Source organism: Papio anubis, chromosome 16 (assembly GCF_008728515.1).
Source record: "Papio anubis isolate 15944 chromosome 16, Panubis1.0, whole genome shotgun sequence".
Classification (NCBI taxonomy): Eukaryota; Metazoa; Chordata; class Mammalia; order Primates; family Cercopithecidae; genus Papio; species Papio anubis.
The window spans coordinates 71,849,201-71,868,807 of record NC_044991.1 but is presented as its reverse complement, the minus strand read 5'-3'; the positions used below and the strand labels follow the sequence as shown (position 1 = coordinate 71,868,807).

At 52.9% G+C, this 19,607-nt stretch overlaps 1 protein-coding gene across 3 annotated transcripts in view; it reads left to right on the top strand.

The window, feature by feature from the left end:
- Positions 1–3,403: 3,403 nt before the first annotated feature.
- The window catches only part of ADA (adenosine deaminase), a 52,329-nt gene continuing 36,125 nt past the window's right edge, over positions 3,404–19,607 (top strand). For 2 of the 3 annotated variants that reach the window (XM_017944784.3, XM_017944783.2), the window contains exons 1-2: positions 3,404–3,574; positions 18,769–18,830. In XM_017944784.3, coding sequence (XP_017800273.1) covers positions 3,542–3,574; positions 18,769–18,830 — 95 coding nt within the window. In that variant the 5' untranslated portion in view covers positions 3,404–3,541. The remainder of the gene's footprint in view (positions 3,575–18,768; positions 18,831–19,607) is intronic. The other variant, XM_003904705.4, reaches the window with a different exon arrangement.

Here is a 19,607-nt window from a genome sequence, read left to right as displayed (position 1 = left end):
AGGACACCACAAAGCTTCTTAATGACCAAGGCTCGGAAATCCAGGAAGCTTGCTCCCATCATGCTCTACCACTCCAATGAGTCACTCAGGCCAGCGCAGGTCCAAGAGGAGGAAACCTAGACTCCATCCTGCAATGTGAAGAATTGCAAATAATTTGTGGTCACCCTTAAGCAACCAGCAACTCATCTAGATTGACTGGCATTTCAGCAATGTGGTGGGAAGTGGTGGGACTGATGTTGAAGAGGGACTTGAATGTCATGAGAGGCTGGGGAGGTAATAAGGTGGGGAGTGAAGTTTCTCGAGTCAGATTCAAATTTACACCCCAGTTTTGCCACTTACAACCCATGGGCCAAGCAGGCTGTCTCTCTATCTGAACCTCAGTGTCCTCATCTGTAAAATGAGGAGAATACCTTCTACATCTCAGAATGACTGTGAAGATGAAACGGGATGGTGCTTATAAAGTGCTTCCCAGTGTACCTGGCTCCAAACGTGTCTCAGTAAATGGCGGCCCCTATTATTGAACCTGAGTAACACAGAGAGCCAGGAAAGGATCTAACAAAAAACTCCCCTGGCTTTGACAATGTATGAGACCCACTGATGTTTGGCTTTGTGTCCTCACCCAAATCTCATTTAGTAGCTCCCATAATTCCTACATGTTGTGGGAGAGACTCGGTGGGAGATAATTGAATCATGGGGGATGGTCTTTCCCACGCTGTTCTTGTGATAGTAAATAAGTCTCAAGAGATCTGATGGTTTTAAAAATGGGAGTTTCCCTGCAGGAGCTCTCTCTTTGCCTGCTGCCATCCATGTAAGATGTGACTTGTTCCTCCTTTGCCTTCCATCATGATTGTGAGGCCTCCCCAACCACTGTGGAACTGTAAGTCCATTAAAGCCTCCTTCTTTTGTAAACTACCCAGTCTTGGGTATGTCTTTTTTTTTTTTTTCCTTGAGATGGAGTTTCGCTCTTGTTACCTAGGTTGGAATGCAACCTCCACTGCAACCTCCACCTCCCAGGTTCAAGTGATTCTCCTGCCTCAGCCTCCTGAGTAGCTGGGATTACAGGCATACGCCACCATACCCAGCTAATTTTGTATTTTTATTTAGTAGAGATGGGGTTTCACCATGTTGGCCAGGCTGGTCTCGAACTCCCGACCTCAGGTGATCCTCCTGCCTCGGCCTCCCAAAGTCCTGGGATTACAGACATGCGCCACCACGCCTAGGCTCGGATATGTCTTTATCAGCAGCATGAAAATGGACTAATACAGCCACCCTCTCCCACACTCCCACATACAACCAAACCCCAAATCCAGCTGATTTTACACCCGAAATGCAGCCTAAATATGTTTCTCCACTTCCCCCACTGATATCACCATGCCCTACCCAGACCACGGCAGTTACCTCCTTCCTGGTATCCCGTCCTCCCTCACCCCCGCCTGCCCCCTGTAATGCCCTCCCCTCACAGCAGGGAGCCCAGGCTTCTCAAAGTGCCCTGTGGGTGCGAGCCACCTGGGGGGGTCCTGTTTGTATAAAATACAGATTCCAGTTCAGTAGGTCTGGGATGGGGTCTGAAAGTCTGCATTTCTAGTCAGCTCCCAGGTGATGTGGGTGCTGATGACTCCTGGATCACACTTTCAGTAGCTGGAGAATATTTTTTTTCCAAATAAAAGGGTGATTCTGTCTCGACTCCGCTTAAAACACTCCACTGACTTCCTAGCAATCCCACACCATCACTGGGTCCCACAGGCCGGGCAGGATTCAGCTCCCATCCGACTTTCTAGACCCTTGCTCTCCACTCTCGCGTCCTCTCTTTCCCCCTTGTTTATGGTTTTGTTAATTTATTTATGATGAAATGAGATGAAGCTACCATCCACCCCAGTACTGGAACATTATCAATAACCTGTGTGTGGCCAGGCGTGATGGCTCATGCCTGTAATCACGCCTTGAGAGGCCGAGGAGGGTGGATCACCTGAGATCAGGAGTTCGAGACCAGCCTGGCCAAAATGGTGAAACCCCGTCTCTACTAAAAATACAAAAATTAGCAGGGCGAGGTGCCACGCGCTGAGACAGAGAACTGCTTAAAAGCCGGGAGGCGGAGGTTGCAGTGAGCCGAGATTTCGCCACTGCACTCCAGCCTAGGCGACAGAGCAAGACTCCATCTCAAAAAATAAAAAACAAACAAAAAAAACAAAACAAAATAAATTAGCCAGGCGTGGTGGTGGGCTACTGGGGAGGCTGAGACTGGAAAATCGCTTGAAACGGTGGGAGGATGGGGGTGTGGGGGATGTGGGGGGTGGGGGGAGGGGGGCCGGAGGGGCGGAGGTTGCAGTGAGCCCAGATCGCGCCACTTCACTGCAGCCTCCGCGAAAGAGCAGAGCGAAACTCCTTCTCAATCAATCAATCAATCAATCAATCAATAAGCTGTACCCGGGTGTTCTTTCCCTCCGTCCTTACCTCCTCCCAGCTCCTTCCCATTCACGTGAGATAACCACTCTTCTCCAGTATCTATGCTCATTTTTCCCTTGCTTTAAATTTCTTTCCACCGGTGCATGTGTCTAAACATACACACTTTTGGTTTTGCTTTTACACATTCTAAAAGTTGCACCGTTGTATTCAGTTTTCTGCAACTTAGTTTTTTCACTCAACGTTGTTTCTGAGGCATTGCTTCTGTTGTTATCTGGCTGAAGTTCATTCCGTTTCACTGCTGTCTAACGTTTCATGGTGTGAATATTCCAGTTTATTTGCCCACTCGCCCATGGAGGGGCATTTAGGGGTGTTTCCAATGCTCCTGTTATTCGGAACAGCACAGTGTGAACATTCTGCACAGGTCTCTGGCTGCGCCTGGGCGGGTTTCTTAAAGGTGAATGCCCAGGAGGGGACTGTCTGTGTTCTCCCACCCTTCGGGCTCCAGCTTTCCTCACCTCCTTTCACTCCCAGCTCCCTGGAGTCTCTCACGTAGAATGTTCTCTCCACCCCTGGTGAATTCCTGCAGGTTCTGCAGGCCAAGGCTGGCCCCCCTCGAAAGCTCCTTAACTATACAATTATGTCATGTGTTTCTGCGACGAGCGTCCGTCTCTCCGGTGGAAAGCACGCCCCTCGAGGTTTGCGATGCTCCCGGGGTCCCCGCTTCTAGCTCGGGCCTGGCTCACAGCAGCGCCCAGACTGCAGGGGGACCCTTGAAAGTTGCTGGAGGAGCCGGGGGGAAGGCAGCGCCCAGCGAGGCGGCTGGGGCTCGCGCCCACAGGTGGGTCCGGTCGGGCGCCGCGGGGCGGTAGTTTTCGGGTCGACGGGCGAGGACGCTGGGTCCAGAATTCCAGGAAACGCGGGACCCTGGCCGGCGGACGGGGCGGGGGCTCCGGCGAGGGGGCGGGGGCTCCGGCGAGGGGGCGGGCCCGGGGAACGGCGCGGGGCGGGGTAGGAGGCGGGGCCCAGCCCCGTTAAGAGCGGCCACCGCGGGCCGCAGAGAAAGCCGAGTGGCTACCGAGCCGGCAGAGACCCACCGAGCGTCGGCGGAGGGAACAGCGCCGGGGCGCACGCGGGCACCATGACCCAGACGCCCGCCTTCGACAAGCCCAAAGTGAGAGTGCGCGGGGGCTCTGGGGCCGGGGGACCAGCGCCTGGGCGGCCCGAGGGGCTTAACGGGGCCCAGCCCGGGGCGTCCGAACCCCGGGAACGAACGGGGGTTCCTGCAGGCGCGTTCTTCCTTCGGCTTAGGCTGTGGCTTGCTTGCGGGCTAATCAGGGACAATGGAAAAGAGAAGGTCCGGAACCCAGAGGCCTCCAGAGTCTGCTTCTGCCCCTGACTTGACCCCTCTGGGTCTCAGTTTCGCTGTCTGTCAAGTGGGCATCCTAGCACCGCTGAGCGCTGTGTGGGCCTGGGCAGGGGCTTGAGGTCTCTGAAGCTCAGCTGTATGATCGGGCCCGATGTCTATGCCGGATAGGCACCTAGTGCTGTGCCCGGTGCCTACTGAGTGCTCAGTGAATGGAAGCAGCTTTGTACGCCAGCATTATGGTGGTGAGCGCCAAAGAGCCCGGGTTTGTGGATGCGTCCCGGGGAAGAACCGTGAGCCCTGCCAGAAAGCGGAGGGAGGGGAGCAGGGCACCCCCTTACCCCCGCGGGAAGAACAGGAGCTAGGTAGGCCCTGGGTTTGGGGCCCTAGCAGGGTTCACTCGAGGGCAAGCCATGGCCACTGGCCCCAGGGGAGAATCCTCTTGTCTCTCCGCCCACCAGCTGTGGCGTCTTGGGACTGGTGGGGTCAGGGAGGGTCCGGACCCCCTTGGCCTGTCTCAGAGTCCGAGAGGAGGGGCCAGGAGTCTGCCAAGCAGGGTGAATCAGCCAGTAGGGTGTGAGAGTGGGGGGTTGGGGTAGGAGTCAGCTGCAATCAGCCTCAACTTACCCTTCTTAGAAATAGGTGTGAGTGGCCCCACAGGTTGGCTCAGGCCTGTAATCCCAGTGCTTTGGGAGGCTGAGGCGGGAGGATCACTTGAGTCCAGGAGTTTGAGACTAGCCTGGGCAACATAACTAGACTCCCTCTCTCCAAAAAATAAAAAAAGTTAAGGGAGGTGGGTGTGGTGGTGCACTCCCCTAGTCCCAGCTACTCAGGAGGCTGAGGCAGGAGGATTGTTTGAGCCCAGGAGGTCGAGGCTGCAGTGAGCTGTGATGGTGCTACTGCACTCCAGCCTGGGAGACAGAGCGAGACCCTGTCTCAAAAAAAAAAAAAAAAAAAAATAGGTGTGAATGATGATGACAGATACCACAAACATGCCGGTGAGAATCCAGTAAGTGTGCATGTGTTAGTGTGAGGGAGACAGGCTGTGGGTGGGAGAGCCCACCTACCTTCTGCGGAGGGTGGGGCCCAGCCCCCACTACTGATGCCCCCAGCCCAGGGAAAATGCTCAGCTACTCCCCATCAGAAGCTGGGAGCACTGAGGTGCTGTACAAGCCCTCCTACCCCCACCCCTGCCTCCTTCACATCTTACTGGAGCCCGGTGGCCCATGATTGGCATCTCTCCTTTTCAGTCTTTTTGTTAAATGCTCTGGGCTCCCTCTGCCCTTGGGCTGGGGACCCACTGTCCCCTGATGTGAATCCTATGGCAGTAGCAAAGCTCCTTGATTGGCCCGGCACGGTGGCTCAGGCCTGTAATCCCAGCACTTTGGGAGGCGGAGGCGGGCGGATCACAAGGTCGGGAGATGGAGGCCATCCTGGCTAACACGGTGAAACCCCGTCTCTACTAAAAATACAAAAAATTAGCCGGGCATGGTGGCGGGCGCCTGTAGTCCCAGCTTTGCGGGAGGCTGAGGCAGGAGAATGGCGTGAACCCGAGAGCTGGAGCTTGCAGTGAGCCGAGATCGCGCCACTGCACTCCAGCCAGGGCAACAGAGCGAGACTCCGTCTCAAAAAAAAAAAAAAAAGCTCCTCGATTGCGAATGTGTTGGGAGTTATGGAGACAAACAGCAGGGCCCACTTCTAGAGAACTTGTTGCAGACACCCACTGGATCCTTGCAGTTCTTCTGTAACAGCCCATCAAGGGAGGGGCTCATATTATTATCCCCATTTTTTTGGCCTTGCCCAGTCCTCCCATCTGATTCAAGCTGGCAGATCATTTTCCCTGTTGGGACCTCAGTGTCCACATCGGGAGGATGGGACATCAGCTGCTTATGTGGGTGTCCTGTGTCCTGAGTCCCAAAGCCACAAAGTGATGCTTGAGAGTGAAGGTAGACTGTTACCTGCCATGTGTTTGAGGCGTGACAAATCTTATATGATTGTGAGGAGGAACTTGCCTGAGCTGGCAGGAGAAGTGGGAAGGAGTGTGAATCCCAGAGCCACTATGACCAGAGCCAGCTCCCTGCCCTCTCGTGGGTGGGACAGATGATAGTTATAATTGTTAGCATTACTAGCTGCAGCTTATGGAGTGTTGATGTTCCTGTGCCAGGCACCGTTCTAAACACATTATCTGCATTTTTCATTTAATCCAGGCACGGAAAGGTTAACTAGGCCCAAGATCACACAGCTAGGAAATGTCCAGTCTGGGGTTTGAGTCCAAGGGAGGCTGGCTTCGTAATCTCATGCCCCTAACCATCTTTCCTAAACTACCTCTGCAGAAACCTTTGGGGATAGAGGTGCCAGTGCCCCAGGTGCAAACCTCCTGAGACAGGAGCCTTTGCTGTGTCCTTCACCTTCTCATACCTGCCACCAGCTGAGGCCTGGGACCCGGTCAGCTAGAAGAAAGCAGAGCAGGGCAGTGCTTTTCAAACTTAACTCAGATGGCCTGACTTTTAATGTTCACACTGTGATTCTGTGTGGGTTGGGGTGGGGCCTGTGATGCTGCACTGCTGACCAGCTCCCGGGAAATGCTAACGTCACCGATCCAGGAACACACTTTGCGTAGCAAGGCCCTAGGCAGCTGCCTTCTGTTGTGCGGGACCCCTATTGACTCCAATGGAGATAGCACCAGGTTCAAGAGGCTACCTTCTTTGGAAGAGGTAGCCAACAAGATATGGGGTTTTACTGGGGGCTTACATACAGGGAAGAGAGTCCAGTGGTGGCAGGCTGAGCAGAAGAACCGCAACCACTTGCAGAAGCATGCAGTTTATATAGCATTTTCATTTAACACCTTCCCCCAACCACCTGCACCTAGTAACCTTCATTTAACCCAAAACAAAGGGCCTCGGTCCCTATACCCCTCTATGGTCAGTGTCCCGTGGGAATGCGGTGGGGCTCAGATGTTCCTCATAGATAAGGAATGGATCTCCAGGTTGGCCACTCCTGGATTCCTTCACTCGGAACTCTAAACACACATTCAAGTGTGCCTGCCACACAGGGTCATTGTCAGGGAATGCCCAAGTCAAGTTTTCCCTGTCAGGTGTGTGAACACCTGTTGGGCACTGGAGGAAGTGGAAAGGGAAGTTGGAGGGGTGGCCCTTATAAGCCTGTGTTCACAGGTGGCACCAGGCACTCAGGCATTCTGCATCCTGGAGGCCAATGCCGATCACATGCCTGTTGTTATAATAATCAGAACAATGGCTACCCTTGAAGTAGTCCTGGGTACCAGGAGCCTTCAGTGACTTCTTTTTTTTTTGAGCCAGAGTCTCACTCTGTCGCCCGAGCTGGAGTGCAGTGGCACGATTTTGGCTCACTGCCACCTCTGCCTCCTGGGTTCATGCGATCCTCCTGCCTTAGCCTCCTGAGTAGCTGGGACTACAGGCTTGCGCCAGAGTCTCACTCTGTTGCTCAGGCTGGAGTGCAGTGGTGTGATCTTGGCTTACTACAACCTCCACCTCCCAAGTTCAAGCGATTCTCCTGCCTCAGCCTCCGGAATAGCTGGGATTACAGGCGTCAGCCACCACGCCTGGCTAATTTTTGTATTTTTAGTAGAGACAGGGTTTCACTATGTTGGTCAGGCTGGTCTCAAACTCCTCACCTCAGGTGATCCTCCTGCCTCGGCCTCCCAAAGTGCTGAGATTACAGGTGTGAGCCACTGTGCCCAGTCAGTAACTTTTATCTCACGGAATCCTCTGAATGACTTGACAAGGCATAGGTCTTCATCCCCATTTACAGATGAAGAAACTGAGGCTTAGAGAGTGGAGGGACTTGCCAGGGCTACACAAAATCTGAGAGCTTTGAAGCTATAGACTGGCGAGTGAACTGGTATGGGCTGGGACAGCAGTTTCTTTTCTTTTTTTTTAGACAGAGTTTCGCTCTTGTTGCCCAGGCTGGAGTGCAGTGGCACGATTACAGCTCACCACAACCTTCCCCTCCCGGGTTCAAGCGATTCTCCTGCCTCAGCCTCCCAAGTAGCTGGAATTACAGGCATGCACCACCATGCCCAGCTAATTTTGTTTATTTTTAGTAGAGACTGGGTTTCTCCTTGTTGGCCAGGCTGGTCTAGAACTCCCAGCCTCAGGTGATCCGCCCACCTCAGCCTCCCAAAGCGCTGGGATTACAGGCGTGAGCCACCACACCTGGCCAAGGGACAGCAATTTCTAAACTGTCCCTTGTCTGATGCAGAGGGGAATTGGGGCTAAATCAGCAATGTCCCTTTTCTGTCTCATATTTGAATGTCTACTCTGCACGAGGCGCTGTCCTGCTTTGCATACAGTGACTCATTTAATGTTTTCCTCTGAGGAAAGTCCTGTACTATTATTTACTTCACTTATCTAGGAGGAAACTGAGACTCAGAGAGGGGAGGGAAATTGCCGAAGTCACACAGCTGGCAAGCAGCAGAGCTAGACTTGAACCCAGATCTGCCTGCACTGAAGCAGAAGCTGTTCATTGCTTTGCTCATTTGCCACTCCCACTTTATGCAGAAAAAGGTGGGGCCATGTGGCGGGAAGAGTTAGAATCAGGGTGGCAGTGTGGGCCAGTGCGTTAGCCCCGGGCTTCAGATGTACTGGGGCTGAATTCCTGCCTTGCTGCATAGCAGCTAGGGTACCTCAGGGAGACACCTGCTGAACCTCAGCTTCCCCCTCTATAAAATGGGATGACAAAACCATGATCTTGGGGTTCTTGGGGAAACTGACGTGCTGACTGGTTTTTACACGGTGCCTGGCTGGTACCAGCAGGCCCTCAGGGGTGGGTTTCCTTCCTGGGGACTGGAGTAGGGGCTGCAGTAGACTCTGAGAGGCCTCCCCAGCTGCAGTCTCCCTCCTTTTTTCTTCCTGACACAGAACCCACCAGCTGCACTTCTTTTCGGGCTTGCAGTGGTTTTCAGTTACCAGAGCCACCTGTTAAAACACAAATGTCGCTAGGAAGAGCCTGCCTTACCCATTTTGACTAACGTGGCAGTTGGTGGGGGAAGGGAACAGAGGAGACTGAGTTTCATTGAAGCCTTTTGCTTCAGAGGAGGAAGGGACGAGCAGAGAGGGGAAGTGGTCTGTGGTCATACAGGGAAGCAGGGGAGGCCAGACAGCTTCCCAATCCTGCATTCAACCTCAGGGTGGGCTTGGCCTGGGTGGCTGGGGGCCCTGTGATTCAGGAGAGACTTGTCCACCTGCTCGGGTGTCTTGAAGGGTTCCCTATGGGACCCCCTGGGGCGGGGCAAGGTAGTAGGACCGTGGTCTGGCTGTGGGTGGTGGAGAGGAGCAGGCTGTGGGGCAGAGTGAGGTTGGAATCTGTATTTACCCAAGGTGTTGGGGGTAGGCTTGTCCTCAGCCCTTAGTGTTCTCAGGCCCCAGAACAGTTGTTGAGGATAACCTCTGCACGCCTAGTGACCAGGGAGCTAGAACAGCAAGGAATTTGAACTTGGACACCAACTGGGGTCAGGCTGTCTGGGTCTGAGTCCTGATTTCCCACTTTCCAACTAGAGGAGCTTGAATGAGTCATTTAACTTCATGGTGCCTCAGTTTCTCCTCTCTAAAATGAGAATTATACCCATACCCACCTCTCAAACACCAAGTACAGGCCTGGCTCCGAGTAGGTGCGGCAGCAATGGCTGCCATTGGTCAGCGCCACCATGGTTGGTAATGGTCCTGCTTAGACTTTTGAGACAGAGTCTCACTCTGTCGCCCAGGCTGGAGCGCAGTGGTGTGATCTTGGCTCACTACGACTTCTGCCCCCCGGGGCTCAAGTGATTCTTCTGCCTCAGTCTCCCAAGTAGTTGGGATTACAGGTGTGCACCACCATGCCTGGCTAATTTTTGTGTTTTTAGTAGAGACAGGGTTTCACCATGTTGTCCATAACAATGGCTGTCCTTGAAGTAGTCCTGGGTACCAGGTGCCTTCAGTTACTTTTTTTTTTTTTTTGAGCCGAAGTCTCACTCTGTCACCCAAGCTGCAGTGCAGTGGCACGATTTTGGCTCACTGCAACCTCTGCCTCCTGGGTTCATGCCATCCTCCTGCCTCAGCCTCCCGAGTAGCTGGGACTCGGGATCCACTTCCCCTCGCTGGTCCTCCCTTCCACCTCTGTGAAGAGGAGGTCTCGAACTCCTGGCCTCAAGTGATCCAACCGCCTCAGCCTCCTAAAGTGCTGGTATTAACAAGAGTGAGCCACCGCGCCTGGCCCCTGTTTAGATGTTAGCATCAGTGACCCAGCACCTTGCTATGTGGCATGAAGGGAGCGTGCTGCTGTTAAGACCTCTGGGTTTAGAGTCAAATAGCTTCGTGGCTGTGGTGTGTATTAGACTTTCTAACTCAAGGTCCTCCCACTCTCTGAGTCTCAGTCTTGTTGCCTTTAAAACGAGTATAGGTGTGCTGAGTCCCTATGCTGTGGCTCCACAGGAATTTCCCCAGGTGGAAGGCACACCTCGCCTTCTGTGAAGCCTCTGAGCAGCAGAGCTGTGAGGCCTCAAGTCAGCAGGAGACACTGCGGGGACTGCTCAGTCCCTTCCACTGTGTACCTCGGAGCTGGTGGAGCCTAGATGAGGCTGAGCACAGAGGGCTTCCTGGAGGAGGTGGAGCTGAAACAGTTTATCAGCCCAGGGCTCCTCTGTCTCCTGGCCTCACACTAAAAGTCAGCTGAGAGGCCACGGTGGCATAAGTCACTGACCCTGGCACTGTCCAGCTCATCACCAAAAGTAGGGCTAGAGAGGGAGGGGACGTTCGGCTGGCAGTGGGCACCAGTGGCTCATCTGGGTTCTGGCCATGGTGCTCAGGTTCTGTGAGCTGACCGGGCAGCCCTGGCTCCTTTGCCCCTGTGTGGGTACTGCCAGCTCCCATGGGGGCAGGTCAGCCCCTTCCTTGTTGCAGGGAGAGCACCCAGCATCGCTGACATGGGACAGGGAGACGAGGAAATACGGCGTGGTCATTGAACATAGAGAGCAGTTGATGCTGTGCGAGGTGCTGTCGTAGGCACTGAGGACACGGCATGATGACACAGACAAGGTGCTCCGTCTCAGCAAATGGCTCATGAGTGAGACAGACATGTTACATACATGAACCCAAAAAGTCAGATGAAAACAAAACAGAGCAATGTGTTTGGGAGGCAAAGCCAGCTGCTGGAGGGCGAGTAGGGCCGTCTACCTCCCAGGCAAACCCAGTCAGCTTAGTTCTCCCTGGCGAGCCTTGAGTCAGCTCATCTGACTGGGTTTGCCTTGGAGGTAGACAGCCCTACTCGCCCTCCAGCAGCTGGGAACATGGAAACATGAGTCAGATCTGGGAGTATCTGGCCCAGAAGTCCAAGACCTGGGTCCTCATGGTAGCTCTGCTGCCGACACACTGAGTGACCTTGGGTGAGTGAACCCACCGCCCTGGGCCTCTCTGGCGGGCATCTCTTGAGAGCAGAGACTTAGTGCATTTCCCCAGGGCCTCCACAGTGCCTGGCACATAGTGGGGCTTAGTAAATATTTGTTGGTAACTGAGGATGCTTCCTGTTCACATCAGCGCTGGGAGGATTTCCTGCTGTGGGGACTGTTACTGGGCTGGCTGTAAGTCAGCCTTGCAGAGAGCAAAGGCAGTGGGAGGGGCGTGGGATTCCCCTCTGGAGAGGTCAGGAGTGCCAGGGAGGGGGTGTGGCCTGTGGGCAGGGCTTGGGAATAGAGGCAGAGGGACTTGAGTTCCGCCCTAGTTCCACCACCATCAATTTGTGTAACCCTGGACGGGCCACTAAACTTCTCCGGGCTTAGCCTGGCAAGTCCACTTCCCCATCTGTAACAGGGGCCGATATGTACATTGCCTGGGGATTAAGATTAAATGAGATAAAGGGTCTGAAAACAGTAGGTAGTTGCTTTATCATTATTATTATTTCTGTATTATTGATGTCTGAGGCTGGGCCCACAGAGGCAGTACAGTAGAGTGGTTAGGAGCTCAAGAATCAGACTAGGGTTCAAATTCTGACTCCATCACTGACTGTTTTGGGGGTACTTCTTTGAACCTCAGTTTCTTCATCAGTAAAATGGGAGTGAAGTCGCTACCTTGCTGGTTGTAAGGATGAAATAAGATAATGCATGTAGACGGTCTAGCACATAGTAGATACTCAAAAGTTCGAGGCCACTGCTGACCCTTTTCCCTGAAAGGGGACACGAGAGCGGGGTCCCCACCCCATTGTCATTGTCATCTGGAATTGGCTGACAGACTTCCCATGGTGTGTTGCAGTTTTCTAGAAAATTCAGTGAGAGGCCTGCCTGAGCTTGAGCCACCTGTGGAGGTAGCTTCCTGCCTCTGCTCCACTCCTGAAATGTGTCTGGGCCTCTTCTCAGGCAGCCCTGAGAAGGGATGAATGCTACTGGTCATGGTGGGTAGCTGGCTCTGCTTTGCCCCTTCCCGGAGGCGCTCCTGCCTCCTGCCCGGCTCCCTCAACCCCTTGCTTCTGCACCCCGGCACCGTCTGGCTCCTGCTCACTGAGCACCCACTGTCTCCGATGCTGCCTTGAGTACTTCCTGCATGTTATTCAAATCCCAATCAGATCTTCCCTCCCACAGTAGCTGGTCTTCTGTTCTGGCTTCCTGCCATCCTGTCCTCCACACAGCAGCCGGGAAAGGTTTTTTTTAAAGGGGACTCTCCGATTTAACACACTTGGGTGGAAAACCCTTTGCTTCGGGCTCTGCAGTCTCCCTGCCCCCTCTCCACTTTGCCCTGGCCTCATTTCTCACCACTAACCTCACTCTGCACTCTCGCCAACTCCCCGCCTGCTTCCTGATTCAGACACTAAGCACACGCAGCTCCCCTGCCTGGAGCCATTCTCCCTCTCCTTCCTTCTTTCTTCTCCCTGGCGAACTCCTCCTTTAAGTGATCTTTTCCCAACACACTTTCTACATTGCGCCCACCCCAGTGTGATTTTTCTTTATCTCATAGCACTTGGTTCTGCTTCTTAGCACAGTTTGCAAGGCTGAGTTGAGAAAGGTGTGTTTGCTCATTCTCAGGCAGGAGAGGCTACCTCGTGCTGCTGCAGTGACAAACAGCCCCCAGGTCTGAGGGGCCTGCAGCGACCCAGGTTCACCTTATACTGTTTGTCCCTCCAGGGCCTCCAGTGAGGTTTTGGCTCCTTGCGATCACTCAGGGCCCAGGCAGATGGGAAGACTCCACTCTGAACATTGCCAATTGTTGTGCCAGAGTAAAGCAGAGCTGGTTCTTGAATTGACATTTGAATACTTTCGCCAGGCAGGGCAAGGCAGCTGATGCCTGTAATCCTAACACTTTTGGGAGGTCTAGGTGAGTGGATCACCTGAGGTCAGGAGTTCGAAACTAGCCTGGCCAACATGGTGAAACCCTGTCTCTACTAAAAGTACAAAAATTAGCTGGACGTGGTAGTAGGTAGTAAGTAGCTTCTTGGGAGGCTGAGGCACGAGAATCCCTTGAACCTGGGAGGCAGAGGCTGCGGTGAGCTGAGATCTTGCCACTGCACTCCAGCCTGGGCAACAGAGCCAGACTCCATCTCAAAAAAAAAAAAAACAAGTAAAGAAACAAATAAATACTTTAGCCAGAAGTAGCCATGCAGACCGCCCCACCCACAAGGGCGCGTGACTACTGCCCCCATTCACTGCCTGATCCTCCTGTTCTCCGGGCTCCAAGGCCAGGCCTGGTTTGACCTTCTGACTTCCTTCTACCTTCCCAGTAACCTCATGCAACTCCTCTCATTCAGCCTCAATCATCCCCATGGATGTTTAAACTTACCCAAGACATCCCTGCCTTTAAAAAAGCCCGCCATTCTCTTGACCCACATGCACGTCCTGCCCCCTCCAAGGCTGCTAGTTCCTTTAGGGGCAAAACTGTGAAAGAGTAATCTAAACCTTCTTCCTCTTCTTACCTCCACTTCTCTCTTACCTTATTTCAGTGCGGATTCTACCCTCACTCAGGCCTCTAGAATAGTTCCTCTAGGGCAGTGGTTCCCAACCTTGACTACATATTTTTTTTGAAAATCCTCTGCCTGGGTCTGCCACCAAGGATTTTGCTTTAATTGACCTCAGATGGGGCTGAGGCCTTGGGAACTGGCCAGAACTTCCTGTGCTCCTAACTTGCAGCCGAGGTTGAGAACTACTCATCCGAAGCCCCCAGTGCCTGCGCTTTTAGCCCGGGGAACATGTTTCTGCCCTTTCATCCTGTGACCTCCAGCAGGGCCTGACTATGTGAGTTTCCTGTGGCTGCCGTAACAAGTTGCCACACTTGGCTGGCTTCAACCAACAGAAACGTGTGCCCTTGTAGTTCTGGGGGCCAGAAGTCCAAAATCAAGATATCATCAGAGCCACTTGCCCTCTGAAGGCTCTCGGGGGAGTCCATTCCTTGCCTCTTCCAGTTGCTGGCGGCTCCAGGCATTCCTTGGCTTGTGGCCGCATCATTCCAGTCTCTGCCTCTGAGGTCACGTTGCTGCTTCCTCTTGTGTGTGTTTCTCTTAGAACTATTTGTTTCTCTCTTATAAGGATACATGTGATTGCATCTAGGTCCCAACCAGATAATCCAGGATAAACTCTTCCTGTCAAGACATTTAATAATCACACTTTGCCATAGAAGGTTTTTTTTTTTTTTTTTTGAGATGGAATTTTGCACTTTCACCTAGGCTGGAGTGAAGTGATGCAATCTCGACTCATTGCAACCTCTGCCCCCGGGTTCAAGCAATTCTCCTGCCTCAGCCTCCCAAGTAGCTGGGATTATAGGTACCTACCACCACGCCCAGCTAATTTTTATATTTTTAGTAGCCACCATGTTGGCCAGGCTGGTCTTGAATTCCTGACCTCAGGTGATCCACCCGCCTTGGCCTCCCAAAGTGCTGGGATTACAGGCATGAGCCACTGCGCCTGGCCATAAGGTAATATTTTTTTGAGAGGGATTCTTGCTCTGTTGCCCACGCTGGAGTCCAGTGGCTCAATCTTGGCTCACTGCAACCTCCGCCTCCTGGGTTCAAATGATTCTGCCACCTCAGCCTCCCGAGTAGCTGGGACTACAGGTGTGTGCCACCATGACTGGCTAATTTTTGTATTTTTAATAGAGATGGGATTTCACCATGTTGGTCAGGCTGGTCTTGAACTCCTAACCTCAAGTGATCCACCCACCTTGGCCTCCCAAAGTGTTGGGATTACAGGCATGAGCCACCGTGCCCAACCCATATAAGGTAATAGTTACAGGTTCTGGGCTTTAGGATTAGCATGTAGACAGCTTTGTGGGGGCCACCATTCAGCCCACTGTGCTAACCCTGTGAACCGCTGCTAACTTGACATCCGATGGCCCGGCCTTCTGCATACCACACACCCTCCCACCTCTCTGGCCACAGTACTGTAGGCTCAGCCTCCTCCGTAAAGCCACTAAGTGCTTGCGCTGGTCAAAGCTTCATCCTAGGCCTTTTCCTTACCTCCCTTGATGTTCTCTCCCTAGGTGAGCTCCTTCAGGCCCACACCTTCTGTGCTCACCTACATTCCCACCCACATTCCCAGCGTGGGCTTCTCAGGGCAGCTCTAGACTCACATCCCATTGGCTTCCTCCATTTACCTTTGGATATCTCAAAGGCATCTCCAGTTGGCTGGACGCAGTGGTTCACACCTGTAATCCCAGCACTTTGGGAGGCTGAGGTGGGCAGATCACTTGAAGTCAGGAGTTCAAGATCAGCCTGGCCAATATGGTGAAACCCAGTCTCTACTAAAAATACAAAAATTAGCTGCGCATGGTTGTGGGTGCCTGTAGTCCCAACTACTCGGGAGGCTGAGGCAGGAGAATCGCTTGAACCTGGGAGGTGGAGGCTACAATGAGCTGAGCTGGAGCCACTGCACTCCAGCCTGGGCAACAGAGCGAAACTCCATCTCAAAAAAAACAAAAAACAAAAGGCGTCTCCGGTTTAACGTAACTAAGACCAAACCAATCATGCCTCCCTCCCCCGCATCCTCCCTCCTGGAGGGAGCTCCAGCACTTGGTCTTCTCTTCCAGAGTTCTCTGTCTCAAACTGTGGGAATTGCTCCCCACCCAGGCCTAACCTGAAGTGTGAGCCTTGGCATCTCTTTCTATCCGCCTGTTTTTCCTCTATGCACCTCACAACCCTGGTCCAAGCCACAGTCATCTTGCAAATGGCTGCAGTAGCCTCTAACTGGCCTTGCAGGAGCCACCCTCTTTCTCTAACCAGCTGCCAACCCTGCAGTGGCTTCTGGGTGCTTTCCAGATAAAGCCTGACTCCTCGTGGCCCGCACAGCCCTGCCTGGGTGGTCCTATCCTGCAGCCTCTCCAGTCCCGTGAACCATCCCTTCTCTGAGCCTCTATTTAATTCCTTTCATACACCCCGTTTTCTCCTGCCATAGGGCCTTGCACATGCTGTTCCCTCCACCTGGAATTTTCTTCCCGCCTCCCTCTGTACCCCTCCTTGCGTTGTGGGTTCCTCTCTATCCTCCGGCTTTTCGCTCAGGCTCGTTGTTGGCCCTCTAGATGTGTTCGCTTCTCTTGTTTGTTACCCTCTGTCATAGGAGTCGTCTTGGTTTGTGACTGTACATTTCCCCATGTGACATTTGCTTAATGCCTCTCCCACTCTGGGGCCTGTACAAGCCCCAGGAACAGGACTTAGACCCTTCTGTTTAACTCTACAATCTAGCATCCAGCAGGAGCGCAGGCCTTCATTGACTTTTATTTTATTTTTATTTTTGAGATGGAGTTTCGCTCTTGTCGCCCAGGCTGGAGTACAGTGGCATAATCTCGGCTCACTGCAGCCTCTGCCTCCCGGGTTCAGGTGATTCTCCTGCGTCAGCCTCCCGAGTAGCTGAGATTACAGGTGTGCGCCACCATGCCCAGCTAATTTTTTGTATTTTTAGTAGAGATGGAGTTTTGCCGTGTTGGCCAGGCTGGTCTCGAACTCCTGGCTTCAGGCGATCCACCCACCTTGGCCTCCCAAAGTGGTTGGATTACAGGTGTGAGCCCCCATGCCCGGCCTTCATTGACTGTTAGTTGACAACTATTTAGCATTTGCTATGTGCCAAGAACTCCCTGTGTACTAATGCAGTTGACTCTCATGAAGCCTAGAAGGAAGGACTGTCATTCTCCCCATTTAACAGATGGGGATGCCGAGGCACAGGAAGTGAAGTGACTTTCTCAAGGTCACACTGGGAGTGAGTGAAGGAGCCGAGATTCCAGTTGTAACCACGTGAGGCTCTATACAGTGTGACTCCGGCTCTCTGGCTGGGCCCTCTCCATAGCCCTGTGAGGGTTAAAGATAGAAAACAGAGGCTCAGAGAGGTGAGGTCCCTTGCCTGAGGTCACACAGCTGGTTGGCCGTTCCCTGGGCTATAAGCTTCAGTATTCCCAATGCTGAGCATATTTTGAGAACCCAAGAAGCAAACATTTGACTGGGTGGGAACTGAACTCATTTTGTCAGGGAATCCAGCAACTAAGCTGGCCCCGAGCCTGGGTGTGAGGACCGCTCTGTCCCTTGCCAGCTGGAAGACCTCAGGAGAGATCTGATGACTCTGAGGTCCTGCTGATAGGACCTCTGGTGTCTCTGTTCCCTGCTGGCCTCCCATGGGCCTGGGTTGGGTTTCCTCTGCAGGAGGCAGCTCATGTATGTGCTCCTAGATGCCCTTGGACCAGCAGCTCCTTGGCTGTTCCTCCCTGAGCCAGGGCAGCCAACTTTCTTATCCAGCTCCCCATGCTCCCCACCCCAGCATGAGATGTCAGCTGAGAGTTTTCTGGATCTCCCCTGGCTACGGAGAAAGCTTCCATCATTTGGAACAGGAAGAGCACGAACGGCAAAGTCCCTTTCCCCACCGTCTCCCACTGCCTGCTGTGCTTCTAACAGCTCATACTAAACACCCTAACTGAGCAGCAGGGGCTGTTTCCTTTGGGCTATCCATGTCCACCTACACTGTCCTTTTTAATCCTTGCAATTTTTCTTGGACGGGGGAGCATAATATTCCATTGTTTTTCAGTTGAGGAAACTGAGGCTCAGAGAGGTCAAGTGTCTTGTCTGAGGTCACACAGCAGAACTGGGAGTCAAGCCAGATGGGCTGCCTCCAAGGACCCTGCTCTTAAACTCTAGAGTACTAGAAAGTTCTTCTGTTGCCTAATATTGATTCCTGATAGGCTATGCTTGAGTAGCATCTGCTTTTGAAAATGGAGCCTGGGCTGGTCGCAGTGGCACATACCTGTAATCCCAGCACTTTGGGAGGTCGAGGTGGGTGGATCACCTGAGGTCAGGAGTTCAAGACTAGCCTGAGCAACATGGTAAAACCCCGTCTCTGCTAAAAATACAAAAATGAGCTGGGCGTGGTGACACCTGCCTATAGTCCCAGCTATTCAGGAGGCTGAGGCACAAGAATTGCTTGAACCCAGGAAGTGGAGGTTGCAGTGAGCAGAGATCGCGTCACTGCCCTCCAGCCTGGGAGACAGAGCGACACTCCATCCGTCTCAAAAAAAAAAAGAAAAAGAAAATGGATCCTGAATTTTGAAATATGCTGTGGCTCTTCCCTAGTTTGGGACATCTGGGTCAATTCCTTTTGTTAAAGTAGTTTATTTAGTTGGCTGAGAGTGAGAGCTGCCTACGTGACCTGGAGCACAAACTTTGGAATTGGGCTTGGGTTAGAATTCCGCCTCTGCCACTCACCAGCTGCAATTAAGAACAAAAATACTGGGTTGGGCCCCTGCTTCTATTACTTGCATGCTGTGTGGCCTTGGATGAGATATTTAACCCCTCCGAACCTCAATGTCCTCAATTGTGAAAGAGATCGAGATAACAGCTAAACTCATATGCCAAGAGCGGATTAAACGAGATAGTGCAGTACAGAGTTTACTGAAGTGTCTGGGGTCAGCAGCCGGCCAGTAAATGGTGGCTAATGGTTATCATGATTAATTAATTAAGCTCTGAAAGGTCTGACGGGAACTCATAGGTATTTGTTCTCTCTCTCCCTTTCTCTGTCTCTTCCCCCTGCCCCCTTGTAGGTAGAACTGCACGTCCACCTAGACGGAGCCATCAAGCCTGAAACCATCTTATACTATGGCAGGTAAGTCCGTAGAGAAGAGCCCTCTGTCCCTGGGATTTGGGTGGGGTTCACAGCTCCACCCAGAGGACCCTGGGGAATTCCAGGGTCACTGTTCCTTCCTGTCTCCCTGTGGGAATTAAGCCAGCTCCAGGCCAGAAGTGGGACTGTGGAGACATGGAGGCCTCAGCACTGAGCTGGAGACCCGCAGACCAGCTCCTGAGCTTTCTGGGCCTCCGAGTTTTGTCCTCCTGGTGTCAGGTGAGCCAGGCCTGAGCCTGCCCTCCCCACCCACCCACATACATGCGTGAAGGTAGTTCCCAGGGCTGAATCAGTCTCTCTTTTTTTTTTTCTTTTGAGATGGAGTCTTGCTCTGTCACCCAGGCTGGAGTGCAATGGCACGATCTCAGCTCACTGCAACCTCCATCTCCTGGGTTCAAGTGATTCTCCTGCCTCAGCCTCCCAAGTAGCCGGGATTACAAGCACACGCCACCATGTCCGGCCAATTTTTGTATTTTTAGCAGAGACGGGGTTTCACCATGTTGGCCAGGCTGGTCTCGAACTCCTGACCTCAAGTAATCCACCCAGCTTGGCCTCCCACAGTGCTGAGATTAGAGACGTGAGCCACTGTGCCCAGCTCCTGTCTTTTGACTTAGCTGAGAGCCTATAGCTGGTGATGTTCCCACATGAGATGCCAGTACCATTTGTTGAGCATCTCCTAGAGCTGGGCTGGGCTTTATCAGCTCATTGAATTCCTCTACGCTTGGAAGAGGAGGATATGCTCTCTGCATTTTACTGAGG